The following is a 17,162-nucleotide window of genomic DNA, read 5'->3' on the forward strand; positions in this document are numbered from 1 at the left end:
ACTTCTTTGTTAACTTTACTCCACTATCTCTTTGTTTCAACCCACCTCACCCAGAGCCACGGCCATTATTCCTTACCAATTAGGGTTAACTGGAGGCTATAACCGTGTACAATGAATTCTACTCTGCAAAAAGGTCTCATGGGAGCATACCAGACGATCTATGAATTGCATTCCGTAATGGAAAGGTGTAGACGGCAGTTAACTGTTGATTAGATGGTACTACGTACGGTACTAAGTCCATCGAAACACTGCCAAATATATCAGGCCGAATAGCCGGATTGCCAGTGTGGAAACTCAAATGGTACTCAAGACCATGAATCAATGGCTTCGGAGAGAATCTCGGGATGGCAGGGACTCTTCTGAGATTTAACGACCAGTTAGGCGGGGTTTCCTGTGCATGTGGTGCCTTTGTTCAATAGCAAAAGAGGAAACGCGTGCCAAGCATCGAGTGATGCAACATGCAACGTAAATAGCAGGATTCGCTAAACAATAACTACACCTTATATACAACAGTGAATTCAACAATATTATTTTCCTTTATTTACAGTGTATATTACTTTCGCCATCTAGAATGCTACCCTTCCACACTAGTCGGTTATCTATAAATGATGTCAAAGCACTCGGATATCGACTCGCTATGCGTACTGAGCTACGTCGGTACCGCATTGATCTACGAAACCCATTAGTGAGAATGAATAACCACAACACCGACGTCAGGTACGGCCTAGATCCAGGGCAAATCTCACAGATATAGGCTTTGCATCCTGATTCTCCACGCCTTTCCCGTATATCCCAGCTACCCCACATTATATTTTGTGGATTTTTCCGTTGAACAGAATAGTTCAGGCTAATGTGAAGAGATATCTGTAGCCCCGGGAAGTTTACCCCAGGTTAAAATCCCTTTCCCCAGGATCTTCCTCCCGAATCCCCCGCCTTTTTTAAGCATCTATCATGGCACGTATGTACTTGTCATGATAGGCTCATTCTGAATAGCCTGATAATCCACACTGTCAAATCCGGGTTCTCATCGCAATTTCGCTTCTTTAGCCTGGGAACGGAGGTAAAATTTCGACGATTTAATTGCATAATAATATAGTCCTTTTTACCTCATTGTTGGAAACAACTATGTATCTCATGACTTATATGGGGCCCAGTCATTTGGCTTAAATAGCAAAGCCTGGGAGTTATCTCTCCTTCCAACCTCAATTCCCCCAAGGACGTTTCCTAAAGGCGTGCTCTTACTTGTGCTTCTGCGTTACTGAAGAGGCAGAAGAAGATGTTGCGAAATGATCAATTCCTCCGGGTGCTGCCATTTTTGGCTATCCTGACAATTTTTCTGAATCCGTTTTTTGTCAATGCACTTGGACAGAAGAGAACGATTTCCTTTGAAAAAGTCGATGGTGGAATAAGCCTAGTCGCCCAAGGACAAACTGCTGCTTTGCTCCTGGACGGAAATGGTATTTCTTGCCATCCATACTTATACACTCCACTCATTGGTGCTATACTAATATTCTCAACCGCACTTGCAGATTGGCCTGGAGTGATCCGCGCCGCCAAAGACCTCGCCGAAGATTTCAATCGAGTAACCGGCCACAGCCTCACACTGACCCTCGGCAATACGACCACCGCCTCCTCTACCAAGTCTAAGACCGCCATAATAGTCGGCACCATCGGCAAATCCACGCTCATCAACAAACTCATCACCGCCGGCAAGCTCGACGTGTCTAACACCACCGGGAAATGGGAGTCCTTCCAGACGCAAGTTGTCCAAAACCCGCTCCCGGGTTACACCTCGGCGCTCGTAATCTCGGGAAGCGACAAGCGCGGCTCCATCTTCGGCATCTACGACCTGTCTGAACAGATCGGCGTGTCTCCGTGGTACTTCTGGGCAGATGTGCCAATAACCAGGCATTCGAGTGTGTATGCGCTCGATGTGCTGCGCGTGCAGGGCCCGCCGTCGGTAAAGTACCGCGGTATCTTCTTGAACGATGAGCAGCCGGCATTGACGAACTGGGTCAATGAGAACTTCCCTCCCGGGAAGTATGGACCTGGGTATAACCATGAGTTCTATAGCCTTGTATTTGAGCTGCTGCTTCGTCTTAGGGCAAACTTTCTGTGGCCCACTATGTGGGACAGTATGTTTGGCGTTGATGATGCTGAGAACCAGGCGACGGCTGACATGTATGGGATTGTGATGTCGACGTCCCATACGGAGCCCTTGATGAGGAGTACCAAGGAGTGGAATACGTTGGGTAACGGCACATGGAGCTATGCAACCAACGAGGAGAACATCAAAGAGTACTGGAGAGAAGGTGTAGAGCGAGGCAAAGACTTTGAAAACTACTGGACAGTGGGGATGAGAGGTAATGGTGATAACATCTTGAGCGAAAATGTCGTGACGGATTTGTTGGAGAAGGTAGTGGCAGATCAAAGAGAGATCCTCAGTGATGTCCTAGGCGTAGATGTTGAAACGGTACCCCAGGTGTGGTGTTTGTACAAAGATGTAGGCTTCCTCTTGGCGTCCCTGCATCAACAATATTCCTAATTAACATTACCTACAGATTCAATCTTATTACGAAGAAGGGATGAGGGTTCCGGATGATGTTACTCTTCTGTGGGCTGACGACAACTGGGGAAATCTTCGAAGGGCCCCAGTCAGTAACGAGACTGACAGAGTTGGTGGTGCGGGTATCTACTACCACTTTGACTGTAAGATTCTACTACCTCAACCATAACCACCAGAAATCATTCTAACCTGTCTGGACAAAAGTTGTTGGCGACCCAAGAGATTACAAATGGATCAACACCATGCAACTCCAAAAGGTCTGGGAGCAGATGAACATCGCATATCAAAAGAATGCTCGCCAAATCTGGGTAGTAAACGTCGGAGACCTCAAGCCACTCGTAAGAAGTCCGTAAATCACATTTTAGCACATTTTCTGACTCCAATCCCAGGAACTCCCAATCGACTACTTTATGAGCCTTGCTTATGACTTTGACACCTGGGGTCCCGTCGACAAGGTTTACAGCTGGGAACAAGCCTGGGCCTCGCGCGAATTTGGCTCTGAGCTCGGCCCCGAGATTGCTTCAATTATTGACACCTACGGTAAATTTGCCGGGCGACGCAAGTTTGAATTGGTAGACCCCTCAACTTACAACATCATCAACTACCGCGAAGCCGACACGGTCCTTGCGGCATGGAAAGATCTTTCTGCGAGAGCTGAAGCGGTCTATGACAAGCTATCCCATAACGTGAAGCCGGCATTCTTCCAGCTTGTGTCGTATCCAGTGAAGGCTGCGTACATCGTCCATGATATACATATCTCGTCGGCGAAGAACAACCTCTATGCAAATCAGAGGAGAAACAGTGCCAATTCTCTGGCAAACTATGTCATGGAGAGGTTCAAGGATGATCACAAGCTCACAGAGCAGTACCACAAACTGCTGGACGGGAAATGGAATCACATGGCGTCACAAACCCATCTTGGATATCAGTACTGGTGCGTGCCATCCGTTATGAAACTCATAAAATCACAATCATCTAAGCACTGCTAACAATTTCTCTAGGCAGCAGCCCATGCGTAACACTCTCCCACCACTAGCCTGGACACAGCTCCTCGAGAACTCTCTTGCTGGCTCACTGGGTGTCAGCATTGAGTCCAGCAACGGATCCATCCCCGGCGATGACCGCTACAATACCGTGTCTTATGGCAACAACACTCTCGTCCTGCCTGTCCTAGACCCCTTTAGCAGCACCCAAACCCGCTGGATCGAGGTTTTCAGCAAGGGCACCAACTCCTTCAACTTCACCATCAAGCCCCACAATCCCTGGGTCAAAGTCAACCCCTCCTCCGGCTACATCAACTCACAATCCAAAGACATAACCGACGTCCGCGTCGAGGTCTCTGTGGACTGGGCCGCCGCCCCGGAAGGCTACAATATAGCCTTCATCGACATTTTCTCCTCAGCCTCATACGGCAATTTCGGCGCCCCATCCGTCAACCTCCCCATCAACAAGACCTCAATCCCATCCTCCTTCACCAATGGCTTCGTCGAATCCAACAAGTACATCTCCATCGAAGCCGAGCACACCTCACGCAACACCTCCACCGCCGACGCAGCCTACCAAACCATCCCCCAGCTCGGCCGCACCCTCTCCGGCGTAGCCCTCACCCCCATCCTGGCGCCCACCCAAACACCGCCAGACTCCCCCCGTCTCGAGTACGACCTCTACGTCTTCACCACCCCGGCCTACAACGCAAACATCACGCTCTACCTCGGCCCCGCACTCAACATGGACCCGTACCGCCCGCTCAAGTACGCCATCGCGCTCGACGATGCCGCCCCGCAGGTTGTGCGCTTTGTCCCCGACGCGAAGCCGCTGGACATGCCGGCGGGCTGGGAGAAGGCCGTCGAGGACGCGGTGTGGATGTCGGTCACCAACCACACGGTGGCGAGTGCGGGAAAGCATACGCTCAAGATCTGGGCGGTGGAGCCCGGTGTGGTCTTCCAGAAGGTGGTGGTGGACTTGGGCGGCGTGAAGCCGTCGTACTTGGGGCCGCCAGAGTCGGTGAGGGTTTAGATATATGTAGTGTGGACGTGTAATGTGTGCATGTGGTGGGGATGTGTATATGATGTAGTTAATATTTATATTTAGTTTTATAAATATAGTTAATTAGGACCGGTGCATCTTTTCATCTACATGCTTGTATCCGCATAATAGTGATTACCGCCAACGTCCCATCGCTATCGATTAGGAAGCAATTGTTCGTTACCCTACCAGACCAAGAGCCGCAACAGACCCATTATGTTGGAAGTAATCTATACAGGTCATATAGCGTCTCATGACCAGAATTATAAAGAACCAAGAAAAAACCGCAAAGTGAGAGGAAGGCGCGGGGGGGGGGGGGGGGGTCAATGACCAAGAATGCAACATTATGACTCCTCCTCACAACCCCTAACCCTGTGTCGCCAAGAGCACGTCAAATAGCGACGACCCCCAGGCTGTTCGCAATTGTTCAAGTAAATTTGATTGTTCTCGTGCCGTAGCTAGCACATCTATGTTTATTCAGGTCCGCTAACAAGACGGACAGATTTGCCAGCCCGACCTGGTTCAGCCGCCGCTGACCCGTGTCCTGACACAGTATAGGACTAGCGCGTATATAAACGTAGCTATATATATGTAAATACATGTATTGGGATTATATTAATCGGTGCTTGTGTCCGGATGTATTATCCTGGATGTTCTTTGAGCAATCTACGATCGGCAATACGTTCGTTGTTATAACTTTCTCTTTATCTAAAGATCGGTTCTATACTATTCTGCTACCGATCCCTTTGTCCCACCTCAACCTCAACAACAACAATAACGACAACAACAACCAATGTTCCTTTGTTCGCGACACAATCGAATGCGAGGCAGAAGGGCATCTAACCAAGTCCATAACTGCAACCATCTCACTCAAGTACGAGTCACGGAGTCAAAGTTATTGTTCGTTTAGCTCATGTTTAATTCAATGAATTATCAACCAATCAATCACGTTTACTTCACCACTCGGCACTCGGACAGCACAAACTAGCAGAATCACAACTTATCACTCGTATCGAATTTATTTTATATTTTTCGTCCCCAACCACACCCCCCGCATAATCGATTATCTAGAATCATGACACATAAACTGACTGCACCGCCACATCTAGATTGTTGGCCATCCGCCGCTCCAGCCGATGACGTTCCATCCGAACCTCTTCTGGCCGTCTCCGTAGCCGATGGTAGTGTCGACTGATGTGATGTTAGTACAATGTCATACAAGCACGATCTATCAAAATGCATGGGAAAAGTACCGTAGTGGTAGTAGAGGATGGCACCTCCGGCCTTAGAGTCAGCAAAGACACCCTGGCCACCGGGTCCATACACGTTATCGTGCGAAGTGAGAACGGGGGTCCCGCCACTCGCAGTGCAGGAGACACCGTTACGGTCGTACTATATCACAGACTGTTAGCAGTCATCACCAGAGGGAGGGGGGACAGGGGAACACGTACGTAGCCACCGTTGATGGTTGTCGAGACACAGACGTTGATGCGGTACTCATTGCCCTGGCTTGGGCGGCTGGAGTCGTATCCGCAGCAGGTACCAGACGAGAAGAAGAGGTAGTAGTATGGTGAGCGGTAGTAGATGTTTGATCCCTCGACGGCGTGGGCTCCACTGGCGTTGTATGCGATCCGGACGGAGGTCCCCGCGGTGGTGAGCGGCGGGTTGGCCATGGGCACTTGGTAGATGTCGCCCCAGAAGCTGCCGAAGCTCATGTAGTATGATCCGGCGGTGGAGAGAACGAGATTTCCGTCAATAGCGTTGTATGCGCTGCCGGTATAACTGCGGATACCGGTGCTTCCGTGGTCGGTCCATGTGCCTACATCCATAGTTGTCGAGGTGGCAACTCCAATTGCGGATTCCTGGGAACCAAATGTCGAGACGGAGTAGTAGAGGTAGTAGACATCGCCGACCTTTGAAATATCAGGAGCCCACAGGTCCGTATTACCCGCAAGGGCAATGGAGGAACCACTTGGGAGTGCACTTCCCTGAATGGTCCATGGGCCGGAGATGTCGGATGCGGTAGCGATCTGGATCTTGTTACCGGTCGAGAAGCGGAAGTAAGTGCCGTCCGAGGTACGGCGGATCACAGCAGGATCGTGGACGTTGCAAGAGCCAGTGCAAGCGCCGGGGTTGGCGACCGCGAGCACGGTGCTGAGGAGGGAGCTGAGGAGAACAAAGAGGAACAACATTGCAGTGGATTGTGCTTGAAGTTCTGGCTGAGGTCGAACGGTAAAGATGGGCGGGATGGAGTCGTTTTAAAGTTGTGGGATTGAGTGGTGATGATCAGGATATCATGATTTTCGCATGGGAATTTTCTTAGTGTTTTCCCGAATGTGTGTACCCAATGCTTCCACGTCAGGGGTCTTGAGCTGTGATTTGAGGGGCTATCCTCGGACGAGCTAAGGCCGAGACGTTTTTTATATATTTCGTTATCCCCTTCAATAACTTGGCAGTGGTGCCATGTTGAGATTGAATTGGTGCAGAAAGGCTTGTTGAACCATGGTCAGCTTCCTTGTATGTAACTCCATTATTACTGCGGTATATACTCTAGGAGGTCAATTGAATTCGGCAACTTCCACGCATGACCAGAGAGCATCATTACTTTCTCCCTTTTGGTATTGCATTGCTCTCGGAGCCGGCGCCGGCGTGGTCCTGGCCCTAGCTTTGGCTGATGATGTTGATATTTTGATGTTGACATATATCTGCTGAAGAATCACCCCCCTGTCAGAGCTAGCTCGACTTCAGCCGGAATGCGAAACACTACCATCTAAGCGGCGGGTCTACTGCACCCCACAGAACGTTCATTATATATAATTACCCTGCATCCCCATGTAAAATATGCTTAAAGCCAAAAGTGAATAAAGTCACGCCCTGAAATGATCCAGGAACAGGTAGGAAGGTACTCCGCAATTTCGTTTCTCCCATGGTCGAACACTAGGACCCCACCTTTTTACCGGATTCCGAACGGCTAAAACTGGCTAATATGCTCTGCTACCTAGCCAGCCATTCAATATTCTCCTAGTCAGGAGCACTTTAAGACTTTCAATGAGGAACATTTTGATCTCGCATCATAATACCGAGGCGTCGGAGAATTCGAGCCCACGTTCCGGAGATCGCGTGCGGAGGTGCGGCGAGGCTTTCCGTCGTTCGGGCTTCTATGCGATCTCCGAGTTTAGCTCACTTATAGCTTTTAGCCGGCTAGGCTGGGCTGAGCTGGGCGAAACCTACAGCGTTCGGGTGAGCCAGCTGTTCATGGATTGTCACTCGAGGCGCGGTTGTGTGGTGGGGAGTTGAGTGTGATAAGGCTGAGCAACGTTTAATTCGCCACGTTATGTCACGGAGCTATATATCTAGGAGCTTAATAGAATTAATTCCCGACGCCATAAAGTACCGTTATATGTGAATGCTTACTTAAAGATGCATAAGTGCATCGCTTCATATCTACCGAATTAACCCAGCTTGGTGAACGTGCGGTAACGTGATAACACTGGATATTTCGAAAAACATCCATATTAGGGTCCGTTCGGGGGGTGCCTAAGATGATGTTTATACCATGGCCCAACAGCTCAGTTGTTATACCTGTCCAGAGATTAGGAAAATTCATTTTCTCTCCCCCGAAAACGGAGTTTTAATTTTCACAAGAACTAGCTCTGACCAATTAATAATTTTCAGCTCCATGGAGGTTGCGTTTACAATGCTTTAACCGGCCTATTACCCATGGCAGTAGGCCGACATCTAGCTGTCGAAACTACCTCTAGATTTCAGGATAGGGTCTGTACAGTCCATGAAATACCTGCGCTGCAGAGCTGTGTTAACTTTTGTGATGAGGAGGGGAGGGGAGGGGAGGGGAGCCTGATATCTCTTATATATACTGTCAATAAAGAACAACAATCACAGTCGATCAGTTGGAGGAGGGGGGTACGTGGTCGATTAACAAGTAAATACATATATGTAGTTAACAAGTAAACTCCTCCACAATAAACCACGTCTTACCAGTTGATCAGTAATCACTAGTGGACACTTGTACATACATGTAACTACCTTAAAATCTTCCTATGCGGCAAAAGCCAACACAATACTCACTAGCCACGACTCCAGCCACCTAATACTCTATTCACCACATGCATTACATGAACACTACAATCTGGGACCAACGACCACGCATCATGAGTATGGTGGCTTAAAACTCAGAAGGCGAATTTTGTTTATAGCAGCCCAACTCGCGAAAAAAAGGTGTCAACTCCACGTAATGAAACCGGAGTGTTCCCAATATACAACTCCCATTGTAGCCTCCGTTTCTCCAGATTCCGCCAACACATGTAGCTACTGACGAAGAATGAGTGCAACGTTATTTTACACTCCAGAGGCCAGCCCCCAAACGAGCCTTATTGAGCTTCACCCCGTACATATAGCTACCAGTGAATCTATCACTCTTTATTTCTGGGAATTCCTACTCTCTACGCCCAGCTAACCCAACCAGGCCTAGTCCACTGTACTACCATATACTCTAATCAGTTAATTCCTGGGATTGCTCTCTTCACAGCATCCATTCCTCAGCACCCCATTTTCCCCCACCACCGCCGCAGCGCCAGACTGCTTATGTGCAACCGCATCCTTTAGGTCCGTCTTGAGCAGTACGCTCTTGTTGAACGCTTGTCTGTACAGGTTACAAGAGGATTAGTAAGGTGGTCATAAGGTGACCGTGGAGCAAGATGGTGAACTTACGTGGATGGTGGGACGTCCAGTGCTGGATTCCGCTCAAAGAAGTTGACGGGCTTGAATGAGACTTTGATGGTTTCGCAAGGCATGACCTGATATGTACATTAGTACTGCGCCGAGGTTAGAACCTGGAAAGGGATACTTACGGGGAAGTCTTCAATCCGGGGAATATGGTTGATCCCTGTTCAGTTGTCAGTGATAATTCCCGAAACCATTCCGCCACTCCCTTCAACCACCCCGAGACAGCGCCCAACCAACACCTCTCTCAAAACCACCTACAGCCATAACGGAAAAAAAACCTACCAAACTGCACCCAAACCACCAAATCCTCATCCACCACCGCCTCCCCCTCTCCGCCCACGTCCTCACCCCCTCCCCACCCCTCGACTGATTCGTCCACTTCCCCGCCGCCCACAGCTCCCCCTCCCTATACCTTGTCACATACACCGCCTTATCCGCAAACTCCGCCCTGCGATAATGCCAGCTTTCCCTATCCGCCAGCATCTTCTGGAACGGCGGCACCGCAATCTTATACCCCACCGCCTTCCCATTAACGGGGTTCCTCACGCCCGCATTCTGTATCTTAAACACCCTGTTCCTATTCACGTCCGTGTCCAGCCCCGACGACGTCTCCACCACCGTTTCCCGCGTGACGTAGCCCACGCCGTGCGGGTTCGCCTTGGGGTCGCGCGGGAGCGCGTGGGCCTCCTCATAGACGAGCCTGTTCTCGTGCCCGTCGATGGCGGGGTCGAGGCGGAGGGAGAAGAGGTGCTGATGGTGCGCGGCCAGCACACCCGGGTGGACGACGGTGCCCCAGGGTACCTCGACGCCCTCGTCGATGGGCGCGGTGCTGAGGATGCCCGTGGTGCGCACCTCGTAGCTCATCTCGCCGGCTTGGTTGAAGATGAAGGCGAGGATGTATTCGTAGTTTGAGACGGTGATGATGGACTGGATGACGAGCTCGCGTTTGCGGATGATGACGGCGCGGCCGGTGCGGTAGTTTGTGTGCTTGAAGCCGATGCCGGCGTCTTGTTCATGCACGCAGATGACGTTGGGCATGGCCTGGGGGTTGCCGGCATCGTCGCAGAGGGTCGCGGAGAAGTAGTGGATGGAGCCTAGACAGTCGCATCCGAGGCTTAGGTTGTTCGCCATGACCCCGGCACCCTATTGTTTTTATATATACTTCAGTCTTTGATACCGAGTGAGATATCATGATTGGGCAGGGGCCAAAGGAAAAAAAGATTCTTACCACATCTCCTAGATCAAACGCCGCCTTTTTATGGTACGGAGGCCGTGGATCCCCATAAGGGATATTCATATCACTCAGCGACACCCTCCAAAACAAGCTCCTCCCATCATACGTCACATTATACAGCACCACACCCTCCCTATGGTTAAACCCGACCCGGAACCTCCATTTCTGCCACTCCACAACCCCGCCTCCAAGATGCTCATCCAAGATCTGGAACGACGCGCCTTCCGGCTGAACCACCTGCAGCGGCTTCAGGTCTGTCCGGAGCGATGGCTGGCATTCGGGGGTGTACTCGGAGGGCGGCGGGACCTTGTATGGCTTCGGTAGAGTGGGCGTGAAGCCGGCTCCGGTGGGGAGGTTCTCGATCCGGGTGACCTTGCTGGTCTGGACGTCGAAGACAGGGCATATGGAGAGTGGGAAAGCGTAGTGGTTTGAGTCGGGGTTCTTGCTGTGCGGGTCCTGGATGTAGAGGAAGCACTGGAATTGGCGGCGGAAGTCCGCAACGCCATCGGAACCTAGACAGATCAATAAAAGTAAGCTTACCAAAACTCAACCCAAAAGCTTTATAAAAAAACATTTATAGCCTGACAAGAGCCCGAGGGAATAATACACACCAAACGTCCACGGATCCGAAATCACCACCGTCCCCTCCGGCAGCTCCAACTTCGCCAGCTCCGCCTTGACCCCCTCATCCTGCAACACCACCTCCTCCACCTTCACAATCTCCTGCCCATCCGCATGCGCATGATACCCCTCCTTTACCCTAAAATTACTCTCTAACACCGCCACCGATCCCTCCTCTCCCTCCTGCTCAAGCAGTATATACGCCTCAAACAGCTTGTCGGTGTTGCGGACGTAATACGATATGTAGCCCCGTCGCGGGGGTCTCTCGCCGCCATTGTCCATCCACGAGATCAAAGAGGCTTTGGTGGGCTCGCTGAGGGTGATGATCTTGAACTGCAGGTCCGCCGTGGGCGGGTATGCGGCTTTGAGGGCGGCGGCACATGATCGGATCTCGTCCGGGGTGAGGGGAGTGAGAGGGTGGAGAGGAGAAGGAGGAGAGGTAGCTGGTGCCATTGTGGGCTGAGTGGATGAGCTGCTGACCAGTAATTTAGCTGAGTGCAATCCAAGAGTGCTTTAAAACTAGTGGAGCAATTGGGGATATAAAGAAGGTGGGAATATAAATTACAGTAGTACCAGGTTTGGGTGGTGAAGATATGGACGTCGAAGATGGCGCGGAGGAGAGAAATATTCTAGAGCTGGCCAATCACAGCTCGAGCAAGGAAGGGGACAGGTATGTATGTATGTATGTATGTATATCGCAGATGAGCTCGATCGAGAGCCAGAGATAACTGGACAGCACAAAGCCAAGCAATGGGATAAGAAAAAAAGTGCCAGCAAACTCACCGAGTGGGCGCAAGGATTTTCGGAAGAGAAAGAAAAGAAAGAAAGGCCAGAAGACGGGAGGGAGTTGCCATGACCAGTGCTTCTTCTTCTTCTCAATGGATGGATGGATCGATGAGTAGTTAGGGCTAGCTAAGTATGTAAAGTACAAGATAGCTAACCGGGAATGCGCAGTCTACTCTAGTGGAAGCTTCAGCCTTCAATTCGCTGCCTGCAGGCACAGCTAGCTAGATGTAGCTGGGGGGGTTAAGTAACGAGGGTCTAGAATGAAATTTGGATATGAAAAAAACTAGAGAAAAACTCTCCGGTTCTCGAATCAAGCCCAGACCAAGTCGATCTGCAAAAGAATAAATAGAGTACTGGCGCCAACGTACGTTTGATGTAGAGTAGATGACTACCGGCAGAGCAGTGGCAAACCGAGGTTTCGTTCCGTTTTATGTCTATCTAATCGGCATTCACCGTCCTTAATCTACTCTGAGGGCTACCGGGTTGGGAAGCTTGAGACAGCCAATGGGAGGATTTTGGGGCAATGGCCAGGATGCGTCTTTCTCCAATTGAAGGAGCTCAGGTGAATATCGAAGCCTTTTATATTATACCATCACCTACTAATAATCAATGCACGACGGTGTAGATTAGGTATGTACATACATGTAGGTATATCAATGGAGTAGGGTATGTATGTACATCATGCCCCGACCTGTAGGAATCTCTCATACAGAAACCCTCTCATTCGAATCTGCAAAGGTCTCCGAGTTTGTAGCTCGTATGCGAAACCAGCACTTTCCTCCTCCCCTTGAGAAACATCACGCTCGTACTCTCCGTTCTTTCGCCGCCTTTGTCCTAATGTACTTCATTCCGTCACGCTATATACGTGGAGTACAGTACATATGTAGGTACATACCCCGCACAGGTGTTGTCCACTGACTCGTGTGGACTTTCCGGATACGGGGTGCGGGGCGGAGAAGAACGTACGGAATTGAGCGAGACTCCGACTATCCGAAGTTACGTTCAAGGGGAAATGACAGAGACAAGAGAGACAATGATGTTGAAATGAAGAGGCTGCTGAGAGTTTCATATTTTGCTTCCAGTTGTAGCGACGTTGTTAATACTTGTATCCTTATTATAGCGGTCAGTCCGAATCACAATCCGTGACCGAACCTGATATAGCAACTGTGCTCTGTTGAACGCAGTTACCTACGTCTGTTCATACTGTTAACATTTATCTTACGTACATACGTCTCTAGCCGGCTTGGTCATTTGCCATTGACCGAGAACACTGTACATCCCTTCGTGCGTTTTCAGCACCGGGCGCTATTTGGAGAGACTAAACCGGTCAAGTAAAATCTCTTGTAAATCCTCTATTACTAAACCTAACCCTCACTCCATGAACCTCTTTAGTGTGAATGTAACGCTCGTCACCCTTCCTTCAGCAGATCGTTTCGTTTTTTGAATGAGTTTATTCTCTTTTTGGCAGCGTTACAATCCAATCACAGCTAGTATACTGAATATCACCACGCCGTTTCTTCGGCAAAAAGTTGTGAATTGCGGGAACGAACGAAGGGATACTGGCAATATCTATCCTGTTACTAAATTTCGTAAGGCATGAATACGGGAAAGAACCGATTTAGAACACGACTTCTCGAAATCTGATTTTGGAAAAAACCGAGCACACAAGACATCCCCGAAGAGATCTGCATAATCCCAGCATGCTTATCGATAAGGGTCGGTCAGCCCCACATCACACCCCGGTCATGCAAAAAAGAAACTTCTCCGCCCTTTCCCCAGATCTGGAGGTGTAACAACGGGCAGACTTCTGTCACTCCAAAAATACAACATCGATTCGAATCAATTTCAATCCAATCTCTGCCCCCAGGCTACATTTGAACCCAATGTCTTCATCAATTGAGAATCACAAGACCGTCCCTGAGCAGTTTACCGGCTATGCCGCGTTTTCTGGTAACTTCCACATTGACCCTTCCCTCCAAAAGCCTCGCTGCGCATAAACTAACCAGCCATCTCACCAGCCGAGACCTGGTCGGATCTCAAACTCCACAAATTCACCCCCAAGCCATTCGGAGACTATGACATTGATATTAAAGTCCGCTATTGTGGTGTCTGTGGCAGCGACCTGCACGTCTCATAGATCCCCTAGCCCTTTTCCCCTTTGCTAACAAACACATCGCCGTAGCCATGTCCTCCGCTCCGGATGGTCACCGTCGATATATCCCTGCGTCGCCGGCCACGAGATCACGGGCGAAGTAATCTGCGTCGGGCCCCTCGTCACCTCGTCCTCACTCCAGCCAGGCTCTATCGTCGGTGTCGGCTCACAGGCCTGGTCGTGCGGCGGTTGCGATGCGTGTGCGGGTGAAGACATTGGCACAAAGCCAGGTGACGGTAAGGACTGGGGTGCGGCGGGAGAGCATGGCCATGGCGGTGAGAAGGGTTTGAGAGGGGGAAGGAGAATTACTGCAAGGAGGTTGTGGAGACGTATAATTGGAGGTATAAAGACGGGAGCGCGGGATATGGCGGATATGCGGATTATGTTCGGATCCATGAGAAGTAATGCGACCCCCGTCTGGATCTACAAACTTTCGAGCTTCGGACTGACTGGTGTGGCGGGGATAGCTTTGTGTACCCGATTCCTGAGGGCATTCCCGAAGAAATAGTAGCGCCAATGTTCTGTGGCGGCGTGACAATGTATTCACCCCTCAGGCGCGCCAACATCGGCCCCGGTTCCAAAGTCGGGATTGTCGGCATCGGCGGCCTCGGCCATTTCGGCATCCTGTTCGCAAAGGCCCTCGGTGCCACCGTCACCGCTATTTCTCACTCTCCTCGCAAAGCCGCCGATGCGAGCGCCCTCGGTGCCTCCCAATTCCTCTCGACCGCCGCGCCGGGATGGAACGCTCCTCACCTGCGAACTCTCGATCTCATCATCAGCACCAACTTCTCGACGGACATGCCACTGGGCGAGTACCTCTCGCTGCTGAAAGTGGGGGGTACTCTTGTGATCTGCGGTATCCCGGAGGGTGATTTGCCGCGGTTGTCGTGGGCGGATATTGCAGCGGCAAATTTGGCGATACGGGGGAGTAATGTGGGGTCGAAGAAGGAGATAGCGGAGATGCTGGAGTTAGTGAAGGAGAAAGGAGTAAAGAGTTGGGTGGAGGTTGTGGGGATGAAGGATGTGGAGGATGTGGTGAAGAGATTAGATAGAGGAGAGTGTAGGTACAGGTATGTGTTGAAGGCGGATTTTGAGGAGTAGATTAGTTGTGTACTAGTGTGTATAGAATACTTGGGGATATGTATCCCTAGGCTATTCACCCGGCAAACATCGAGTAGACATTGCTTACATCTACTGAGAACTTGTTTGTCCGATTCTTTAGTTTGCCGAGTAATTAATTCTCTTCCGTAACTAATAGTAAAATGTGAGTAAGAATACCACGAAACCGCCAATATACGAGACAACGGCCTTACAATTTATAAAGTGAGGCCACGGTCCCCGATCCTCCATATCAGGACGAAAAGTCGCAGAAAGGTGCGCCATAATCATAATAAATCACTCGGTTGTACTTGGCTCTCAAATGCGTACCTTTGGGCTGTCCAAACCTAACATGTCACCGCCGTCACTATATAGTAATTAGTTAGACTCTTCGTTGATAAAAAAGTCACTTAACTATCTCGTCCTACTTTTTCAGCGTAGTCTTTCCTAATTCTACGTAGACTTGAAAGGAATCCAGTACAGCCGCGTTTGAAAAGTATTAGCATCTCCAAGCCAAACTCACGAGGCAGTTCTTTCTGCTTTTCAACCCTCATATTCGAGGCAATTGCCAGAGAGAGCTGCAATGTCTCTATTGCGGTCATACCTATCAATAAGTTGAGTATGCGCGAGTGCCATGGTTGTTGGTGGGCTACAATTCATGAACGACTCAATATAGTAGGGTGCCAGTACTTTTCGAATGCGGCTGTACATACATATGTATGTATATGCTCCGTCCCACTCAAAAATACTAATCATTGGCTTTTCAGATAGTCCATTGGCCAGCTGAGACGATCGGTGAATCACCTCTTGTTTTCACTCACACTCAGAGGTGGTTTTCTATAATCCTCATGGTATTTGAAGCTACATTAGAGTTCACCACCCTCAAGGTTGCTCCATTTCGGTGGAAAGTCTACCCAATCATTAGCCATCCATTAAAAATTATTTATTGACATTTACTTATGTAGTCCCAGGATGGTAGTAGATTGGGCATAAGGATTCATACATGTAGGTAGAAAGGGCTCTTTGAGTTTTTTAGTTGTTAGGTGATGGCTTTTGGGAATGAACGCGACAATATTAACAGTAGTCATCGTTACTATTATTGATAGAATATTAGTGAACTTTGGTCGAATTCTGGCAGGCATTGATCACCTGGACAGAATCTCAGCGGCTGTTTACCAAATCTCAGGAAGAATTGGTCATTGACAGGATCGCCAGTCTGACAATGGATCGGCCTGTTGCTGAATGAGGTATACGCGTGACAAGGACGGAACATATACATAGCAGTATCTTTTTGTCAGGGTCTGTCTGTGTGTATGTGTGCGTGTGTGTGTGCGTGTGTCTGTTCGGCTTTTCGGCACGAGGTTCTACTGTAGCTGGCATTGCCGTATGAAAGTCACGGTTAATATAATGTAGATAACTTGGTTGATGATAATTGAAGAGTCCCTAACTGCGAAGATATACCAGCTAGTGTGATATATCTGTTCTACTTGTACAGCGCTGAGTATACGTGTTCTCTCCAGCTATGAATTATCAGTGTTTCTAACTGTTGACTAGCCCTATCGATCGGTATTCTCGTATTATACGTAATCTATCCTACACCATACATACATGTAATTCCACCCAGGCAGAATGATTCATACGATTTCGTAACATGAACTTAACTATATACCGGGTCCGATTACAGAGTTCAATCAGGGCTTCCAGGGCGACAGTTTATCAGCCATTTGTGCTATCACCTTTTCGCTGTTGATGCTAGTGGTGTTGCGGATGCACGTATCTTTGGACGTAGTGTGACCATAATGCTCCAGTACATACATCCACACAAGAAAACAGCATAGTCCACAAGGTCAATACGGCGCTTTCAACTCGATCGAGGCAGTATGTTTATGAAATAGAGCTCTCGAGAGTTCAGGATCGACGCAGCCATGAACTATTAA

The 17,162-nt window shown here is 49.5% G+C and overlaps 4 protein-coding genes across 4 annotated transcripts; 2 read left to right on the plus strand and 2 right to left on the minus strand.

The window, feature by feature from the left end:
• Positions 1-1,276: 1,276 nt before the first annotated feature.
• On the plus strand, positions 1,277-4,582 carry LAJ45_09939 (uncharacterized protein; the record flags this gene model as incomplete). Its single annotated transcript, XM_046119470.1, has 6 exons — positions 1,277-1,457; positions 1,530-2,503; positions 2,562-2,709; positions 2,771-2,904; positions 2,956-3,500; positions 3,568-4,582. The coding sequence occupies 6 exons, from the start codon at positions 1,277-1,279 to the stop codon at positions 4,580-4,582; spliced, it is 2,997 nt and encodes a 998-aa protein (XP_045967321.1).
• Positions 4,583-5,696: 1,114 nt separating this feature from the next.
• Positions 5,697-6,783, minus strand: LAJ45_09940 (uncharacterized protein; the record flags this gene model as incomplete). Its single annotated transcript, XM_046119471.1, has 3 exons — positions 5,697-5,782; positions 5,845-5,983; positions 6,043-6,783. 3 exons carry the CDS (start codon positions 6,781-6,783, stop codon positions 5,697-5,699), a joined length of 966 nt encoding a protein of 321 aa, XP_045967322.1.
• A 2,326-nt stretch (positions 6,784-9,109) lies between these two features.
• On the minus strand, positions 9,110-12,043 carry LAJ45_09941 (uncharacterized protein; the record flags this gene model as incomplete). The annotated part of the gene is made up of 8 exons (XM_046119472.1): positions 9,110-9,251; positions 9,320-9,405; positions 9,460-9,494; positions 9,617-9,620; positions 9,683-10,477; positions 10,563-11,080; positions 11,180-11,664; positions 11,973-12,043. 8 exons carry the CDS (start codon positions 12,041-12,043, stop codon positions 9,110-9,112), a joined length of 2,136 nt encoding a protein of 711 aa, XP_045967323.1.
• A 1,815-nt stretch (positions 12,044-13,858) lies between these two features.
• LAJ45_09942 (uncharacterized protein) lies at positions 13,859-15,228 on the plus strand (the record flags this gene model as incomplete). The annotated part of the gene is made up of 5 exons (XM_046119473.1): positions 13,859-13,925; positions 13,994-14,099; positions 14,158-14,411; positions 14,477-14,528; positions 14,595-15,228. 5 exons carry the CDS (start codon positions 13,859-13,861, stop codon positions 15,226-15,228), a joined length of 1,113 nt encoding a protein of 370 aa, XP_045967324.1.
• Positions 15,229-17,162: the final 1,934 nt, after the last annotated feature.

The sequence above is a fragment of the Morchella importuna genome, assembly GCF_003444635.1.
Source record: "Morchella importuna strain M04M26 chromosome Unknown Morimp01GS040, whole genome shotgun sequence".
In the NCBI taxonomy this organism is placed as follows: Eukaryota; Fungi; Ascomycota; class Pezizomycetes; order Pezizales; family Morchellaceae; genus Morchella; species Morchella importuna.